Source organism: Phyllobates terribilis, unplaced genomic scaffold (assembly GCF_046119375.1).
Source record: "Phyllobates terribilis strain yellow unplaced genomic scaffold, ASM4611937v1 Scaffold_7__3_contigs__length_470593459, whole genome shotgun sequence".
Classification (NCBI taxonomy): domain Eukaryota; kingdom Metazoa; phylum Chordata; class Amphibia; order Anura; family Dendrobatidae; genus Phyllobates; species Phyllobates terribilis.
Genome location: NW_027362767.1, coordinates 46,172,834 through 46,188,775, shown reverse-complemented (window position 1 = coordinate 46,188,775; position 15,942 = coordinate 46,172,834). Strand labels below are relative to the sequence as shown.

Below are 15,942 nucleotides of genomic sequence, written 5' to 3'. Positions count from 1 at the left end.
TCCGAATCAGACGCCTTTTATTTAGGGGCCGCTGTCCTAGATTTACCTGCCGTGCATTGGTGTCCAAGACCCTCACTATCTATTCTATGCTTCTCCCTTTCTGGAGTGGTGCTGCACCACACTACGTCGTCCACATTACGGCCATTTAATCTGCAACTAGTGTTAGTCAGTGTGGCCCATGAAATACGACAGTCAGTATTAATATTAAATGGACTGTGTCCTGCAAGGAAAAAGCATTCCTCATCCGAACAAGGTAGTTCTGGTAGAAAGCAAGCAGATTTCTGCAAGCGCCAATTAATTGAATAAGACATTTTCAGAAGTTTTGCCAAGAAGTCCAGCGAATATAACCAGGTTACCTGCAGAGAGAGGTGTCTCTTCAGCTGTCGATATGGGGTGGAGGAGGATGGAGTTGGGGGTTTGGTATTTTTACAGACTTCATAGAAAAAGTCCTGGAGACTCATGGTGTCATCTTGGTCTAAGTTCTGTATTGCGTCCTCCAGAGCCTGTAGGAGGCAACATAACAAGGTATTAAGGGTCGTACATTACTCTACTTACAAGCAAATAAAGCATTATTAATACTCTAGACTGAGGGAAAAATATATATTTAAAAAATAATTGTATACTATTATAAAAAAAACAACACACCCACACATATACATATCTATACATACACATATCTATCTATATAAATCCATACACACATATACAGTACAGACCAAAAGTTTGGACACACCTTCTCATTTAAAGATTTTTCTGTATTTTCATGACTATGAAAATTGTACATTCACACTGAAGGCATCAAAACTATGAATTAACATATGTGGAATTATATACTTAACAAAAAAGTGTGAAATAACTGAAAATATGTCTTATATTCTAGGTTCTTCAAAGTAGCCACCTTTTGCTTTGATGACTGCTTTGCACACTCTTGGCATTCTCTTGATGAGCTTCAAAAGGTAGTCACCGGAAATGGTCTTCCAACAATCTTGAAGGAGTTCCCAGAGATGCTTAGCACTTGTTGGCCCTTTTGCCTTCACTCTGCGGTCCAGCTCACCCCAAACCATCTCGATTGGGTTCAGGTCTGGTGACTGTGGAGGCCAGGTCATCTGGCGTAGCACCCCATCACTCTCCCTCTTCGTCAAATAACCCTTACACAGCCTGGAGGTGTGTTTGGGGTCATTGTCCGGTTGAAAAATAAATGATGGTCCAACTAAACGCAAACCGGATGGAATAGCATGCCGCTGCAAGATGCTGTGGTAGCCATGCTGGTTCAGTATGCCTTCAATTTTGAATAAATCCTCAACAGTGTCACCAGCAAAGCACCCCCACACCATCACACCTCCTCCTCCATGCTTCACGGTGGGATCCAGGCATGTAGAGTCCATCCGTTCACCTTTTCTGCATCGCACAAAGACACGGTGGTTGGAGCCAAAGATCTCAAATTTGGGCTCATCAGACCAAAGCACAGATTTCCACTGGTCTAATGTCCATTCCTTGTGTTCTTTAGCCCAAATAAGTCTCTTCTGCTTGTTGCCTGTCCTTAGCAGTGGTTTCCTAGCAGCTATTTTACCATGAAGGCCTGCTGCACAAAGTCTCCTCTTAACAGTTGTTGAAGAGATGTGTCTGCTGCTAGAACTCTGTGTGGCATTGACCTGGTCTCTAATCTGAGCTGCTGTTAACCTGCGATTTCTGAGGCTGGTGACTCGGATAAACTTATCCTCAGAAGCAGAGGTGACTCTTGGTCTTCCTTTCCTGGGGCGGTCCTCATGTGAGCCAGTTTCTTTGTAGCGCTTGATGGTTTTTGCAACTGCACTTGGGGACACTTTCAAAGTTTTCCATATTTTTCGCACTGACTGACCTTCATTTCTTAAAGTAATGATGGCCACTCGTTTTTCTTTACTTAGCTGCTTTTTTCTTGCCATAATACAAATTCTAACAGTCTATTCAGTAGGACTATCAGCTGTGTATCTACCAGACTTCTGCACAACACAACTGATGGTCCCAACCCCATGTATAAGGCAAGAAATCCCACTTATTAAACCTGACAGGGCACACCTGTGAAGTGAAAACCATTTCCGGTGACTACCTCTTGAAGCTCATCAAGAGAATGCCAAGAGTGTGCAAAGCAGTCATCAAAGCAAAAGGTGGCTACTTTGAAGAACCTAGAATATAAGACATATTTTCAGTTGTTTCACACTTTTTTGTTAAGTATATAATTCCACATGTGTTAATTCATAGTTTTGATGCCTTCAGTGTGAATGTACAATTTCCATAGTCATGAAAATACAGAAAAATCTTTAAATGAGAAGGTGTGTCCAAACTTTTGGTCTGTACTGTACATACATATATATACACTGCTCAAAAAAATAAAGGGAACACTTAAACAACACAATGTAACTCCAAGTGAATAACACTTCTGTGAAATCTACCTGTCCAGTTATGAAGCAACACTGATTGTGAATCAATTTCTCCAGCTGTTGTGCAAATGGAAAAGACAACTGGTAGAAATGATAGGCAATTAGCTAGATACCCCCTATAAAGGAGTAGTTCTGCAGGTGGTGACCACAGACCATTTCTATGTTCTCATCCTTTTTGGCTGATGTTTTGGTCACTTTTTCATTTTGCCATTGCTCTCACCCCTAGAGGTACAGTAGCATGAGGCGGCGTCTACAGTACAACCCACAGAAGTTGCTCAGGTAGTGCAGTTCATCCAGGATGGCACATCAGTGCGAGCTGTGGCAAGAAGGGTAGCTGTGTCTGTCAGCACAGTGTCCAGAGCATGGAGCAGATACCAGGAGACGTGGAGGGGGCCGTAGGAGGGCAACAACCCAGCAGCAGGACCGCTACCTCCACCTTTGTGCAAGGAGGAACAGAAGGAGCACTGCCAGAGCCCTGCAAAATGACCTCCAGCAGGCCACAAATATGCATGTGTCTGTACAAACGGTTAGAAACCGACTCCATGAGGGTGGTATGAGGGCCCGACGTCCACAGATGGGGGTTGTGATCACAGCCCAACACCGTGCAGGACGCTTGGCATTTACCACAGAACATCAGGATTGGCAAAGTCGCCACTGGCGCCCTGTGCTCTTCACAGATGAAAGCAGGTTCACACTGAGCACATGTGACAGACGTGACAGAGTCTGGAGACGCCATGGAGAGCGATCTGCTGCCTGCAACATCCTTCAGCATGACCGGTTTGGCAGTGGGTCAGTAATGGTGTGGGGTGGCATTTCTTTGGAGGGCCGCACAGCCCTCCATGTGCTCGCCAGAGGTAGCCTGACTGCCATTAGGTACCGAGATGAGATCCTCAGACCCCTTGTGAGAACATATGCTGGTGCGGTTGGCCCTGGGTTCCTCCTAATGCAGGAGAATGCCAGACCTCATGTGGCTGGAGTGTGTCAGCAGTTCCTGCAAGATGAAGGCATTGAACCTATGTACTGGCCCGCCCGTTCCCCAGACCTGAATCCGATTGAGCACATCTGGGACATCATGTCTCGCTCCATCCACCAACGTCACGTTGCACCACAGACTGTCCAGGAGTTGGCGGATGCTTTAGTCCAGGTCTGGGAGGAGATCCCACAGGAGACCATCCGCAACCTCATCAGGAGCATGCCCAGGCGTTGTAGGGAGGTCATACAGGCACGTGGAGGCCACACACAATACTCAGCCTCATCAGGAGCACGCCCAGGCGTTGTAGGGAGGTCATACAGGCACGTGGAGGCCACACACAATACTGGGCCTCATTTTGACTTGTTTTAAGGACATTACATCAAAGTTGGATCAGCCTGTAGTGTGTTTTTCCACTTTAATTTTGGGGGTGACTCCAAATCCAGGCCTCCATTGGTTAATAAATTTGATTATCATTGATGATTTTTGTGTGATTTTGTTGTCAGCACATTCAACTTTATACAGAACAAAGTATTCAATGAGAATATTTCATTCATTCAGATCTAGGAGGTGTTATTTCAGTGTTCCCTTTATTTTTTTGAGCAGTGTGTCTGTGTGTGAGTATTGTATTGTATATATATATATACAGTCATATGAAAAAGTTTGGGCACCCCTATTAATCTTAAGCTTAATGTTTTATAAAAATTGGTGTTTTTGCAACAGCTATTTCAGTTTGATATATGTAATAACTGTTGGACACAGTAATGTTTCTGCCTTGAAATGAGGTTTATTGTACTAACAGAAAATGTGCAATCTGTATTCAAACAAAATAGGGGTGCCCAAACTTTTTCACATGACTGTATATATATATATAAAAAAAATATATATATATATATATATATATATATATATATATATATATATATATATATATATATATATATATATATATATATATATATATATATATATATATATATATATATATATATATATCACACACACACACACACACACACACGCATATACATACATATACATAGCATGGAGCAGATACCAGCAGATATATATATATATATATATATATATATATATATATATATATATATATATATATATATATATATATATATATATATATATATATATATATATATATATATATATATACACACACACACATTTTTTTTTTATATATATATATAATATAATTCTTTTATATTATTTAATATATAGTTTTGTTCTTTCTCTGCTTGCTTTAATAGAATACATATGGTTTACATTCAGCAGCTAAAGAACAAAAAAGAAAAAAAAACAAAACACTACTCTGAGTGTTGTCAATAGCTTAAAGTTGGGGTGTGGGCAGAATGAAATACTAAACTTGGCTTCTTCATCAGAACCGGGATGTCAAAATGAAGATTATAAAATTAGATGTAATTTTCCTTTATCTTGTGTAAACGTCGCTGTTCTCCTGAATCTGTAACAGTTTTTCTTTTGTTCCTGCGCCTCTCCGTTGCCAAGATGTGTCCCCATCTTTCCCGTATATAAATCTAGTCTTATTGTCTAAGTGGGTGTGGTCATCGAGAGAAGAGTTGTTGGCCAAGTAGGCGTGGTCCACAAGACTAGATTTATATACAGAGAAGATTGTACTATATCTCAGGAACGGAGAGGCGCAGGGACAGAAGACAAACATCACCGGATTCAGGAGAACAGTGACATTTACACCAGGTAACAATTTTGCAAATTTATTTCACACATTCATGTAGCTGCCGTGCACATATGACATACGCAGGTCTCACCTCTTTGTCCAGGTTCTGGAAGCCGTACTGTTCGCAGATGGAGAGAAGCTTCTTCCTGTTCAGGTGACCATCGCGGGTGATGCCGAGGTCTTCACATATCAGCTGGAGCTTCTCCTCTACCCAGTCCTGGTTTGGGGACAGAACCGTCTGGGAAGCGCTGAGATCGTCCGGATTCCAAAACCGGAGCTGCCCTGATGGTATAAACACGTCGGCATGTGATCAATAGGCGAGATGGACGCTATACATGGAGCTGGTAGATTTTGTGCACAGTAGTTTCCTTTTTCTTCCCTGCCCCGATGTTTCCTGAGATACGGTAGAAAATCTCTATATAGGGTCGCCATCATTTAGCGCTCCATTACCTCGCATTGGAATAGTAATCAGCCCCATACAAGTCCCGCTGTTCTCCGGCGCGCTGCAGACGGGGGAAAGCTTCTCTAATTAGTCATTTACTTAATAAAGCGTCGCAGCAGAGGAAAGTAAACGCACACATACCCACAAACGCAACGCGGGATCTCGTCAGGGTAATGGAAGATCTTCAGCTCATCAGTCAGTGACGGACTGGAATGATCAATGGCGGCATCGTGGGGTCCCCTATATATATATATATATATATAATATATATATATATATTAATGGGCAGAACTATCCTCTTCTTATTACAGGAGAACATCCTAATGTTTTCTACTTTTATAATGACAGCGCAATTACTTTTTTTCCTAACTATCTGATAAGTAAGAATATTTGATAATCCGGCCATTGATGGCAGGTTAATAGGAAATCTATATAAATCTATATAACGGTCCTTAGGGATTTCAGATCATCAGACCGGTCAATGCAGTTCTCTCATTGTCCTGTAGGTGGCGCTTTTAAACAGCCTAAAGTCATCAAAGACAGTGACTGCGGGCATTTACCACAGTCATGAGTCCAGTCTGGATAATAGGAAGGGGGTCACAGTTTTTGAACACTTTTTGTTGCTCCCTCCAAATCAGGAGATTTGGGGGCTGTACAGACATCGCATACAAGGACTATTATAATGGCTTCCTATTATGAAGGCAAGTCTGTGGGCAGATCCTTCTCATTGTCAGTCCTCACTGCAGTTCTAGTATTCTATTCACTCTACCTGAACAGTGGGGAGGGGGGGTCACAATTTAGGGGTCCAGATAAATGCCAAATATGTGACGCAGGAGTCTATGAAGGCGCCTGAATAATCCGCAATATATGATAATCTCGTAATCAGATCCTGATACAATGTGGGATTACAGGAGCCAACGACTTATGAAAGCCGATCCTCCGCAGGGACGACGCAGAGAATCATATCCCAGCAACGTCTGATACTTTATAACCCGTGGCCGCATAGTGACCAGCAGCAGCCATTCATGTAAGGACACGTCTACAGGCAGATTCATAATCCACCTTTGATTTTGCTTCAATTTCTCACCATTCTGAAGATCTCTGCCTACTATCGGTGAATGGAAATGTTGATCTCTACAAGGGTGGCGGTCTGCCAGTTATTGATCCGTGCACCTGGTGTCAGGGAGGATGGTGAACCAGAAGGTTTCCATTCACTGGCAAGAAGCAGACATCATGCCAACAGTATGGAATGGATTCCAAACTTGCAAAAACTTAATCAAGTACATTGATAGCAAGTTGCAAGGAAAAGCCGCCCAAGTCCGACTTGCAGGGAGCTGATGACTGATCCCTACAATGAGGCTGTAAAGAGCTGGAAAACTTAGCCTCTACTTTCTCCATCTTTGGAGAAATGCAATAATCAGTCATGGTGCAGCCCAGTGAAAGCCCCTGCTCCTTCCTACTTAGCAGGGGTCAGAGAAGTCACTAGGAAATGTCACTCATGTCCCCATTAAAGGCGTTATCGCAACATTCAGCTTCCCGGGTGGCGTGCGCCTTTGATGATTGACAGCTTGGACTGGCAGCAAACTGTCCGTTCTGCCATGATGTAAGCAAAAGCACTTGGCCTCTGCGGCATCAGACGAGCGGAGGGGAAGGAGGCTGGCCGGATCGGGAGGCCAACAGTGCGCTCTGGTCAGTTTTAGGGCAGTTGTTACAAATTATTAATGGCTCATGCATATATGAGTATAAATCGGACGTGTGCTATCGGAGAGCACACAGACAGCACAAATAATATATATTTATATTTTTATTTTTTTCATGGACTTTGGAACCGAGAAAAAAATTGTTTATTGGAAGACATATATTTCAGAGTAGAGGGGAAGAAAAAAAAAAAAAATCAGATCCACGTGGACCATCAGTGCAACATCTAATTTTTTTCAGATGAATTTCTATTATAAGCTCAGGAAAATGTATCTGATGTTTTAAATGTAGTTTTTTTTATGCAACTTGGGACGATTTTCCATACGCTCCTCTGCAGGCAAAGAGCAGGGACGCGCACGCAGGTGGTCGGTAACCTAGGCATAAGAGCGGCAAACAATAAAATTAAAATTTTCTCTGTTCCTAAGAACAAATTCTTGCTTTAAGTAAATTGCAAAAGATACTCGTTTTTACAATCATTCTGCAAGTTTATCCATTTATGACATTGAGAGTGTAAAGCGCAGAGCTTGTGCCTTAAAGGGATTGTCCGCTACTCGGACAATGAATCTGAATCTTTATGTTCCCCCACCAGTAAAGTAATGGCACCGGAGGGGAGTATAAGGCCACATTCACACTTAATGTCGGATACATAGCACCACTTTTTACTGGGGGGGAAACACAGGGATTCAGAGGGGGGTTGTCAGAGTAATGGGTAACGTCTTTAAGTTTCACATGGTGCTATGTATCCGACCTTACATCGATGACGTTCTAGGATGACCCTTCCCATAAACTTCCCCTTTCCAGCTAGATGCAACATTTTAGTCTGTATGTTTGTAAACGTCGTTAACCCTTTACTTACCTTCCGCTTCGTACTCTTCGCCCTCTTCACTTCTCCAAAGCTGAAAAAAGGAAGAAAGATTAAATGAGATAAGGAATCGGACGCAGAAAGTTTGAGAAACTTTCCACAGGATCAGAAATTTAAAAAAGACACAGATACAAATGTCACATCAGCAGCAAACCCTCAACATTAACCCCCCAGAAGCTTAGATTCTATAGTTATAATAACTATAATGCCAGTTTCTAAAATGCAAAAGCCACCCCCCTTCACCCCGTGGAGCAGTCTTGACTTTAGGTCTTCTACTTGACCAAGGAGGTCACCATAGGTCAACACTATGAAACTTAACAAAAATGGCTTCCGAGAGCGTAAGAAGCGGGGGTCTCACGGGGCTTTTGCATTGTGCAGCAGCTGGATGGTGGGGCGGGAGGGTCACACCTATTAACACGCCATGGTCTGAAAAAGAAAGGGAGGCTCTATTGTGCACGCTGGTGGAGGCGATCCTCCAGATGGTCAGGGGGCTACACCTCGCAGCTCAGGACCCTGTAGGAGCATCTGTAACTCATGTCGTCTAATAACCCGACAATTTCCTGCGCTCTGCCATCTGCTTCAAAGACCGGACTTTTGTTCTCCTCAAGAACTGAGAATGTTGAGAAGATGGGACAAGCTGATTAGTTGGAGCAAGAACAATTCCACGGACGACCATTGATTTCTATGGGCACTAAGCAGTGCTTAGTTATTCCCCCCGATTATGGATCCCCCTAGGGTCTGGATGACCAGATGGGTAACACACGATGGATGGCACATCACCCTGGCTGCTTACACCTCAGATGGGATTTCACCACTGAATCAGCGTCTGCTTGGTTTACAGAATCAGCAGCAACTTCTGTTGCGGATTTTTACAGCAGATTTCACTCCTTTTAATGTGAAGAAAGACAATCAGCGCGGATTAAGTTGCGGATTTTAAGTGGATGGGATGCAGGAACGGATTAAGGGCTGGACATAGTTAAATGATGTCTTCCTAGGGCTGCGATCACATTGTGTCCAACAAATAAAAGATTATAAGTGCCATCGACTTCTGGGGGGACAATGGAGACAAACGTATCCCAGCAACATTGGGTACTAAATTGTAATCAGTGCTACAAAGTGATCAGACACGGCCATACCTATAAGAACATGTTTTAAGCCGGATTTGATTGCAGTTTATCACCATTTTCAAGATCTCTGCTGGTAATCAGTGAATAGAAACGCTGACCATGTCCAAGGGACAATAGATGTAGGGTTCATTACAATGGAACAGTAGTGATCCGCTCACCCGGCGTCACGTGGACATGATTAGGACTGTGTGAGGACCAGGAGGATCCATTCATTGACAGTAATCAGAGGTAATAAAAAGGAGGAGGGAATTGATACACAACATTGTAGAGCTGATTATAAAAGGGCATTGATCGGACATCACTAGGATGCAAACATGGCCAAAGGTTCATAAAAACGTATTCTCTCATCTCTATCAGGGCTGAGATTCCTGATCTCTTGACCCAAACTAGTCAGAAGCAATAATAACGCTGACAGTTCGGGTCATAAAATTTGGGTTTGTGCCAGAGACTGCAACCGTAATAAGGATGAGAAAATACAGCCGCAACATGGTGGCAGAAATTTTTCCATACACTTTCAGCCATACCGCCATACCCAGGGAGGAGAAAAGAATAAGCAAGACATCTGAAGGCAGTTTATCTGCTTTGAGAAGAAAGGATTGGGCATGCTGAAATCAACATGTCTGATCCTTCTTCCCAACACTGAACAAACAATAGGTGAACGCAGCAATTTCAGTGGGACTGGACACCAGCTGACATTAATGGACACCTTATATCTAGTGATTGCATGCCTATGGAATAAGTCATTGACGGCGTCTTCCGGCAGCCATGTTCCTTCCTACCCTGACTTGTCACTAATCTCCTGTCCCCTATAAATCTCCCTCCGCCAGAATTGTAAATTTCTTAAATAAAACTGCGAAGCAATTAAGGTGCGCTGACGGCCGGAACAAGCGTCTCCGCGCTCAGTCGGTTATTACTTTGCATCTTCCCCATGGGTGCAGGACGATATAATGAACACGCGGCCGGTCAGGCTGATTAAATAAGGTTGGACGAACTATTAATATTAAACAGCGGGTCACCACCGTATTCATTATGTAGCCAGTGACTGGATCCCCACAGGGGAACTGGATAACTATTCACTTGTGAATCGCATTCTTACGCTCTATCCATCGCAGGTGAGAGGAGCAATAATTCACTGGATAAGGTTATTGCTGGTACGGTGTAGCTGAAAGTAAAACACCTTAGATATCTGTCTGTGACATTATCCCCCCTTCTACAAGCTCGTGCTCTTAACGGGTAGAGGGAATAAGCCGCTGCCCGACACCTTCTGCGTTGGCTTACCTTCGCTGGAGACAAAAAGGATAGGGCATACTGAAATTCAACATGCCCAATCCTTCTTAATTCCCTTCCCCCATAACACCCATATTAATAAAATAGAACACCTCCATAAACAATGCATGGTGCTGCTGAAGTGGTCAGGAATGGCCAAGGCTCATCTACGGGCACAGAGGAATCCAACTGGTAACCTAATTGGATGAGTTAAAACCCAGAGAGGAAAGGGCAGAAACGTGGTGATTTTTAGTATTTTGCGTCTTCAATCCCACCCCCCAACCAACAAATAAAGTAGCACTCTGTAGTGCTATAGCATGTAAACATAAAATATATGAAATTTAAATTGCATTACTGCTCTAGAAAATAATAAAAAAATGAAGATACTTAACACATAATTTGGCAAATTCATGCATGCCCAGCTGCCAGGGCAAGGCGATCTCCTTTTGCTGGGGACCTATCCTAATCTGAATCTTCTCCTAGACTGAAGCCTACATTTATGTGGGTAGGTAGGATCCTGCTGTGATTAAAACAGTCATAGGCTGATGGGTGGAGTGCTCGGTCAGAGAGCCTATATATAAATAACAATAACCCATATAAATGTAGGCTTCAGCCTAGGAGAGGATTCACATTAGGAAAGGTCCCCAGCAAAGGAGATCTCCTTGTCGGGCATACATAAATTGGCGAAATTATGTGCCAAGTGTCACTATTTTTCATATTTTCTAGAGCAGTAATACAATTCAAATTTCATTTATTTCAGGTTTACATGCTATAGAGTTACAGAGTGCTACTTTGTTAGTTATATAGAGAGATGGCTACTCTTAGTATGAGCCTGTGCACACCAGTTTCCTGTTTGAAAGTGACGGTAAGTCTCTTGTTATTAAATTCCACCCCTAACCAGAAAAAAACAACAATTTTCACACCTTATCCTTTAATTTGCTAATAAGCTTTACATTCCATTTTCGCACCATTTTCAAGATCTCTTCTTGGAGTCATTGAGTGAATTTAGAAATCCTCGGCTTTTAGGTGCAAACAGGAATGATATGTCCCATAGATGGGGGTTTGCTACAGTCGTATCCAGTCTAGACTTCCAAGAAATCAGACTAATAATTTTATTTTACCTGCACTGATACATTGTAGTCCTAGAGGAGGAGATCTGTGTTGCTGATGTATTTTGCACACAGACTGTTGGAAGATGAGTAGAATATTCGGTCTTCATATATTTAATAATAAAAATTTATTTAATTCTTTATGGATCATTTTGTTCATTTTTTAATAGGGACGTTTAGATTGTTACGAATTTCCAAATAATAATAATTTCAGATTTGTCCAGAATAAAATTATTTGATTTGCAGAAATCCAGGCGGCCGTTATTTTGCTTGATTCTTTTGGAGAGACCCTCACCAGAATCCTCCACATGGGTCTTAGGTCATCAATGATAGTGCCGACCCCCATGTGCCATTTTGGGCCTCGGCGCCAGAAAAACCAAAGACTGGGCCTAGGACCCAGGGAGCTGTAGTGGTGTAAGGAGTCAGGTCATGGGAAGGAGTTTATTTTTTTAACCCATTCCTTCCCCTCCATTTATTATGCTTTGGGTCTGGAGAGACCTCAGTGCAGAATAAACATCTTTCCGAGATTTTATTTGCACTGTATCGAATGTCTGAATCTGGCCAAAACCAATTTTGACCCATTGGCTCATCTCTAGTATATAAATATATATTTGGGCGGTAAAACCCCTTTAATGCCAATTTATTAGCACAAAATCTGATACTTTTGCCATTATTGTAGTTCTATGTAGAAAACAAGTTGCGGATTACCCGATGGCGGATTTTGGGAAGTTCAGGGCAGCACTATAGAAAGTTTCCACTGGTTCCGGAGATGTAAAGTGACCTAACAGAGCAGAGAGTTATCTCGATGAATTCGTAATGAATGAACGATTGGGGTGACGGGCCTCGTGAGAGCTCGCTCAGGTGTTACTGGCCCATTGTACGGGGGATTCTCGGACGCTGGGGGTGGACAGACCTGCACAAAACCCACTCTGTCCCGATCAAAGGGAGCGGACGGCGGAGGCCGCACCTTAATGAGCAGAGCACCGGCACGCTCCTGAAATATTGAATGACATTGTGGAGTGCAGCCAGCACTGTGGTCGGTGCGAGGTGTGCGCCAGGTTAAAGCTTTCCTTGTCACTACAACAAAGAGAATTACAAGTGGTTTCACTTCAAAGGGCTCAAAGTGAGACGAAATGTGCAGCTTATGTAGGTGTGGAAGGAACTTATCACTTGCCGAATATTGTTCTGACCCATCAGGCCTGGACTCCATGAGGCCCCTAAAGTTGTGCTGTAGTATCTGGGACAAGACGTCAGCAGCAAATAATCTAAAGCCTCCTCATCCCCCCATACACAAGACTAATGTCAGCCAAATCAGCTAATATCAAAAGGTCTGGACGATCGTCTAATGTGTATGGGGGCATCGGCCAACTGATGGAGATAAGTCCATCAATTTGATCTCTGATGCACTGCTTGGACCATTACTGGTCAACCATTATCCTGCTGTAAGAGACAGTGGGATTTCCTAACAGCCGGGTGAGTAGGTGTCCTGTATCACATCCACATAATGTCAGGACTCCAGGTTCTCTGCAGAACATCGCCCCATCACATGGCTTCCACCGGCTGTATTCCTACAGAGCATCCGGTGCCATCTCTTCCCTAAGTAAGTCACGCCCGGCTGCCCATGTGATGCAAAATGTGACTTATTAGGCCAGGTCCTCTTCTCCCATTACTCCAGTTCTACAGCTCACATGCACATTGGATGAGTTTTGGATCGTGGTCAGCGGCTACACATCTTCATACAGAGCTGGAACTTTTTTTCAGAAACTTGGGGTGGGGCAGTCGGAGCGGGTCCAATGGGCTAGCTTCTACTACCCTCACTTATAAGTGAGTTTGAGGCAGGCAATGAACCTATAGCTAGTTCATTGGTTGTTCTTCCTTGAACCACTCACCGGGGACGCCCCACCACAAGGGCCCGGCATACACGGGGTAACGCCCCACCTTAAGGGCCCGGCATACACTGAGAACAGCCGACTAGCACCGGCATACACAGAGAACATTATAATGTAAACTGAAGGACACTCCTCCTGTGCACTGCAGTACTATGTTTTGCAAGTATTCAGCACCCTGGTAACAGAAGTTAAATGTTGATACAAGTTTATATTCATGTTTGTTAAAGAGATATTGTGTCGTCGTCGTCCCCTTTTTCTTTTTAAATTTTAAATGGGCTGTACTAGAACTGTATTTTACACCCTGCGGCTTTGTGGGGGGGCGGCAGGAGGACATATTGCACGCTTCAATCCGAGGATAGTTGAGATACTTTGAACGGTAATGTTGCAATGGTCACGAGGACCCACATGGGTGTAGGGGAAGGTGGTTCAGACCGTGCAACTCTCAGAAACCCAGTTAGATTGACTGAGGGATGACAGTCACTTTGGTGTCATCTCACTTGGTGAGACATCAGAAGATCCATGGGTACACTCAAAAGATGTGCCGGAAGCATCTTATTCGTGCTGAACACAACCTTACTCTGCGTCCATAGCTACAGCCTATAGATCTCCAACTACTGGGACATTTCCTCTTCTCCCAGAAGCTAAAACATTGATGATGGAGAACGTAGGAGTTCTCCATCACCGGGGAGAGATTCACGGAGCAAAACATGGAGACGTTAAATACCACCTGTCACCATGCAATTTACTTCAGGAGTATTAAAGGTTATTAAGAGGCGAGAGCCTCGTTAGAGAAACTGCCAGGGTCTTAGGAACCTTCTGGTGACGGCACACGCTGCCATAGTAAGGCGTGATCCGCAATCCGAGGACAGGGAGGGTAGACATCATTAACAGTCTTGTACAGAGCAGCTGTACCAGGCACATAGCGAATCCCAGAGAAAAGAAAGATCATCTATAAACCCCTGGAAGTCAAATCGAGCGTGCCGCGCCGGGAGGAGTTGCCGATCAGTATTCACATCCCGACGTTGGGCGCCACCTGTGTGTCTGCTGCTCATTGTTAAAAACCCTCCAGTCCTCGGGGGTTGGAGTGTTCACCTGATCGCAGCGGGCCCCACATCTGCTTTATACTGACTTCTAGGCACCCCTGCTGCATTCTATATTGAGATATAAAATTTGATTTTTATTGCTTATACAGCGCCGCCAATTTTTTTTTTTTCTTCTGCACCAGGAATGCATTCACAAACAAACGTCCCCACCGCACATTATTTCTAGGAAACCATTTACACAGCATTTTATGGGGGGAGTTTAAAAGGGGCTGTCTAACCAGAGTCGGAGTCGGGGCCCATTTTGGTGGAGTCGGAATCAGAGTCGGTATAAAATGGACCAACTCCAACTCCTAAAATATATAATAAATTGGGTACAGTAGTTCAATGCAGTTTGTGGGGAATATTTTTTCATAAGAATTTGGGAAAGTTATGAAATGTCTGTGCTACAGTAAATATATCACTCAAACATGAGCCATGTATGATGGAGTCGGAGTCGTGGAGTCGGAGGCATGGAAATTGAGGAGTCGGAGTCAGAGGTTTGGCTTACCGACTCCACAGTCCTGTGTCTAACCCCATGAAAACAGTCTCAAACTGCTTGCAATGATCCAAATGAACAAAAAGTAGTAATGATCAGCTTACCAGCTCCTTCAGACCAAAGTATGGAGCACACACGGACAAATTATAGCCAGTGCTCCAATGTAAATGGTAGAAGAGTACTGGCAATGTGATGGCAGCTCCGGCATATGTCTGGATTGTAGAAAGGCACATGGAGCCTGTCAAGTCTGCAATTTTGCTTTTTTTTTTTTTTTTTTAATAAAGCGGTCTGAATCCAGTTTATAGGGATTGTCCAGAACTAAGATATCCATGATACCCCATCAACCAGTTGATAACTTCTGGTGGCCGCAGCTCAATATAACAGTGTATGGATCAGCGCTATCAACTGGATAGTGGCCGTACTTGAGTACTGCAGCTCAGCTCCTATTGGAATGAATGTGATCTAAGCTGCAGTACCCCAAAATGGCCACTAGACAACACACAGAGCTCTGCAGTTAAGGCATATACTGTTTACTTCAAGCTGCTGGGGGAGCTGCTAACAGTCAATTGTGAGGGTACTGCATTTTGGATCCCACCAAATCAGATATTGACAACCTATCCCACTATCAGACACAGACAGAAGAGGGCCCTGTAGTAGAACACTATATGGGCCATTTGAAGCCCAATAGCTCCTCATAACGCACAATTCCACCCTTGACTAGTGGGCTCCTGTGCGACCGCACAGGTTGTACCAATGATATGTTCGCCTCTGACCTATCCTATGGATACATCATAAATATCTAAGTCCCGGACAACTGTACATGAGGAAATGGTGCTCTGTAATAAAGAAATGGAGAGCAGTGGTCTCAATGAGTAT

The 15,942-nt window shown here is 43.5% G+C and overlaps 1 protein-coding gene across 7 annotated transcripts in view; it reads right to left on the bottom strand.

Annotated features, from left to right (window-relative positions):
* The window catches only part of NIN (ninein), a 95,526-nt gene that overhangs the window by 39,361 nt on the left and 40,223 nt on the right, over positions 1 to 15,942 (bottom strand). For all 7 annotated transcript variants that reach the window (XR_012247321.1, XM_073638508.1, XM_073638509.1 and 4 more), the window contains exons 5-7: positions 8,092 to 8,131; positions 5,187 to 5,377; positions 357 to 503 (exon numbers count right to left, since the gene is read on the bottom strand). Coding sequence is in view for 6 of the 7 variants with exons in the window: in XM_073638508.1 (XP_073494609.1) it covers positions 357 to 503; positions 5,187 to 5,377; positions 8,092 to 8,131 (378 nt within the window). In the remaining variant the exon portion in view is untranslated. The remainder of the gene's footprint in view (positions 1 to 356; positions 504 to 5,186; positions 5,378 to 8,091; positions 8,132 to 15,942) is intronic.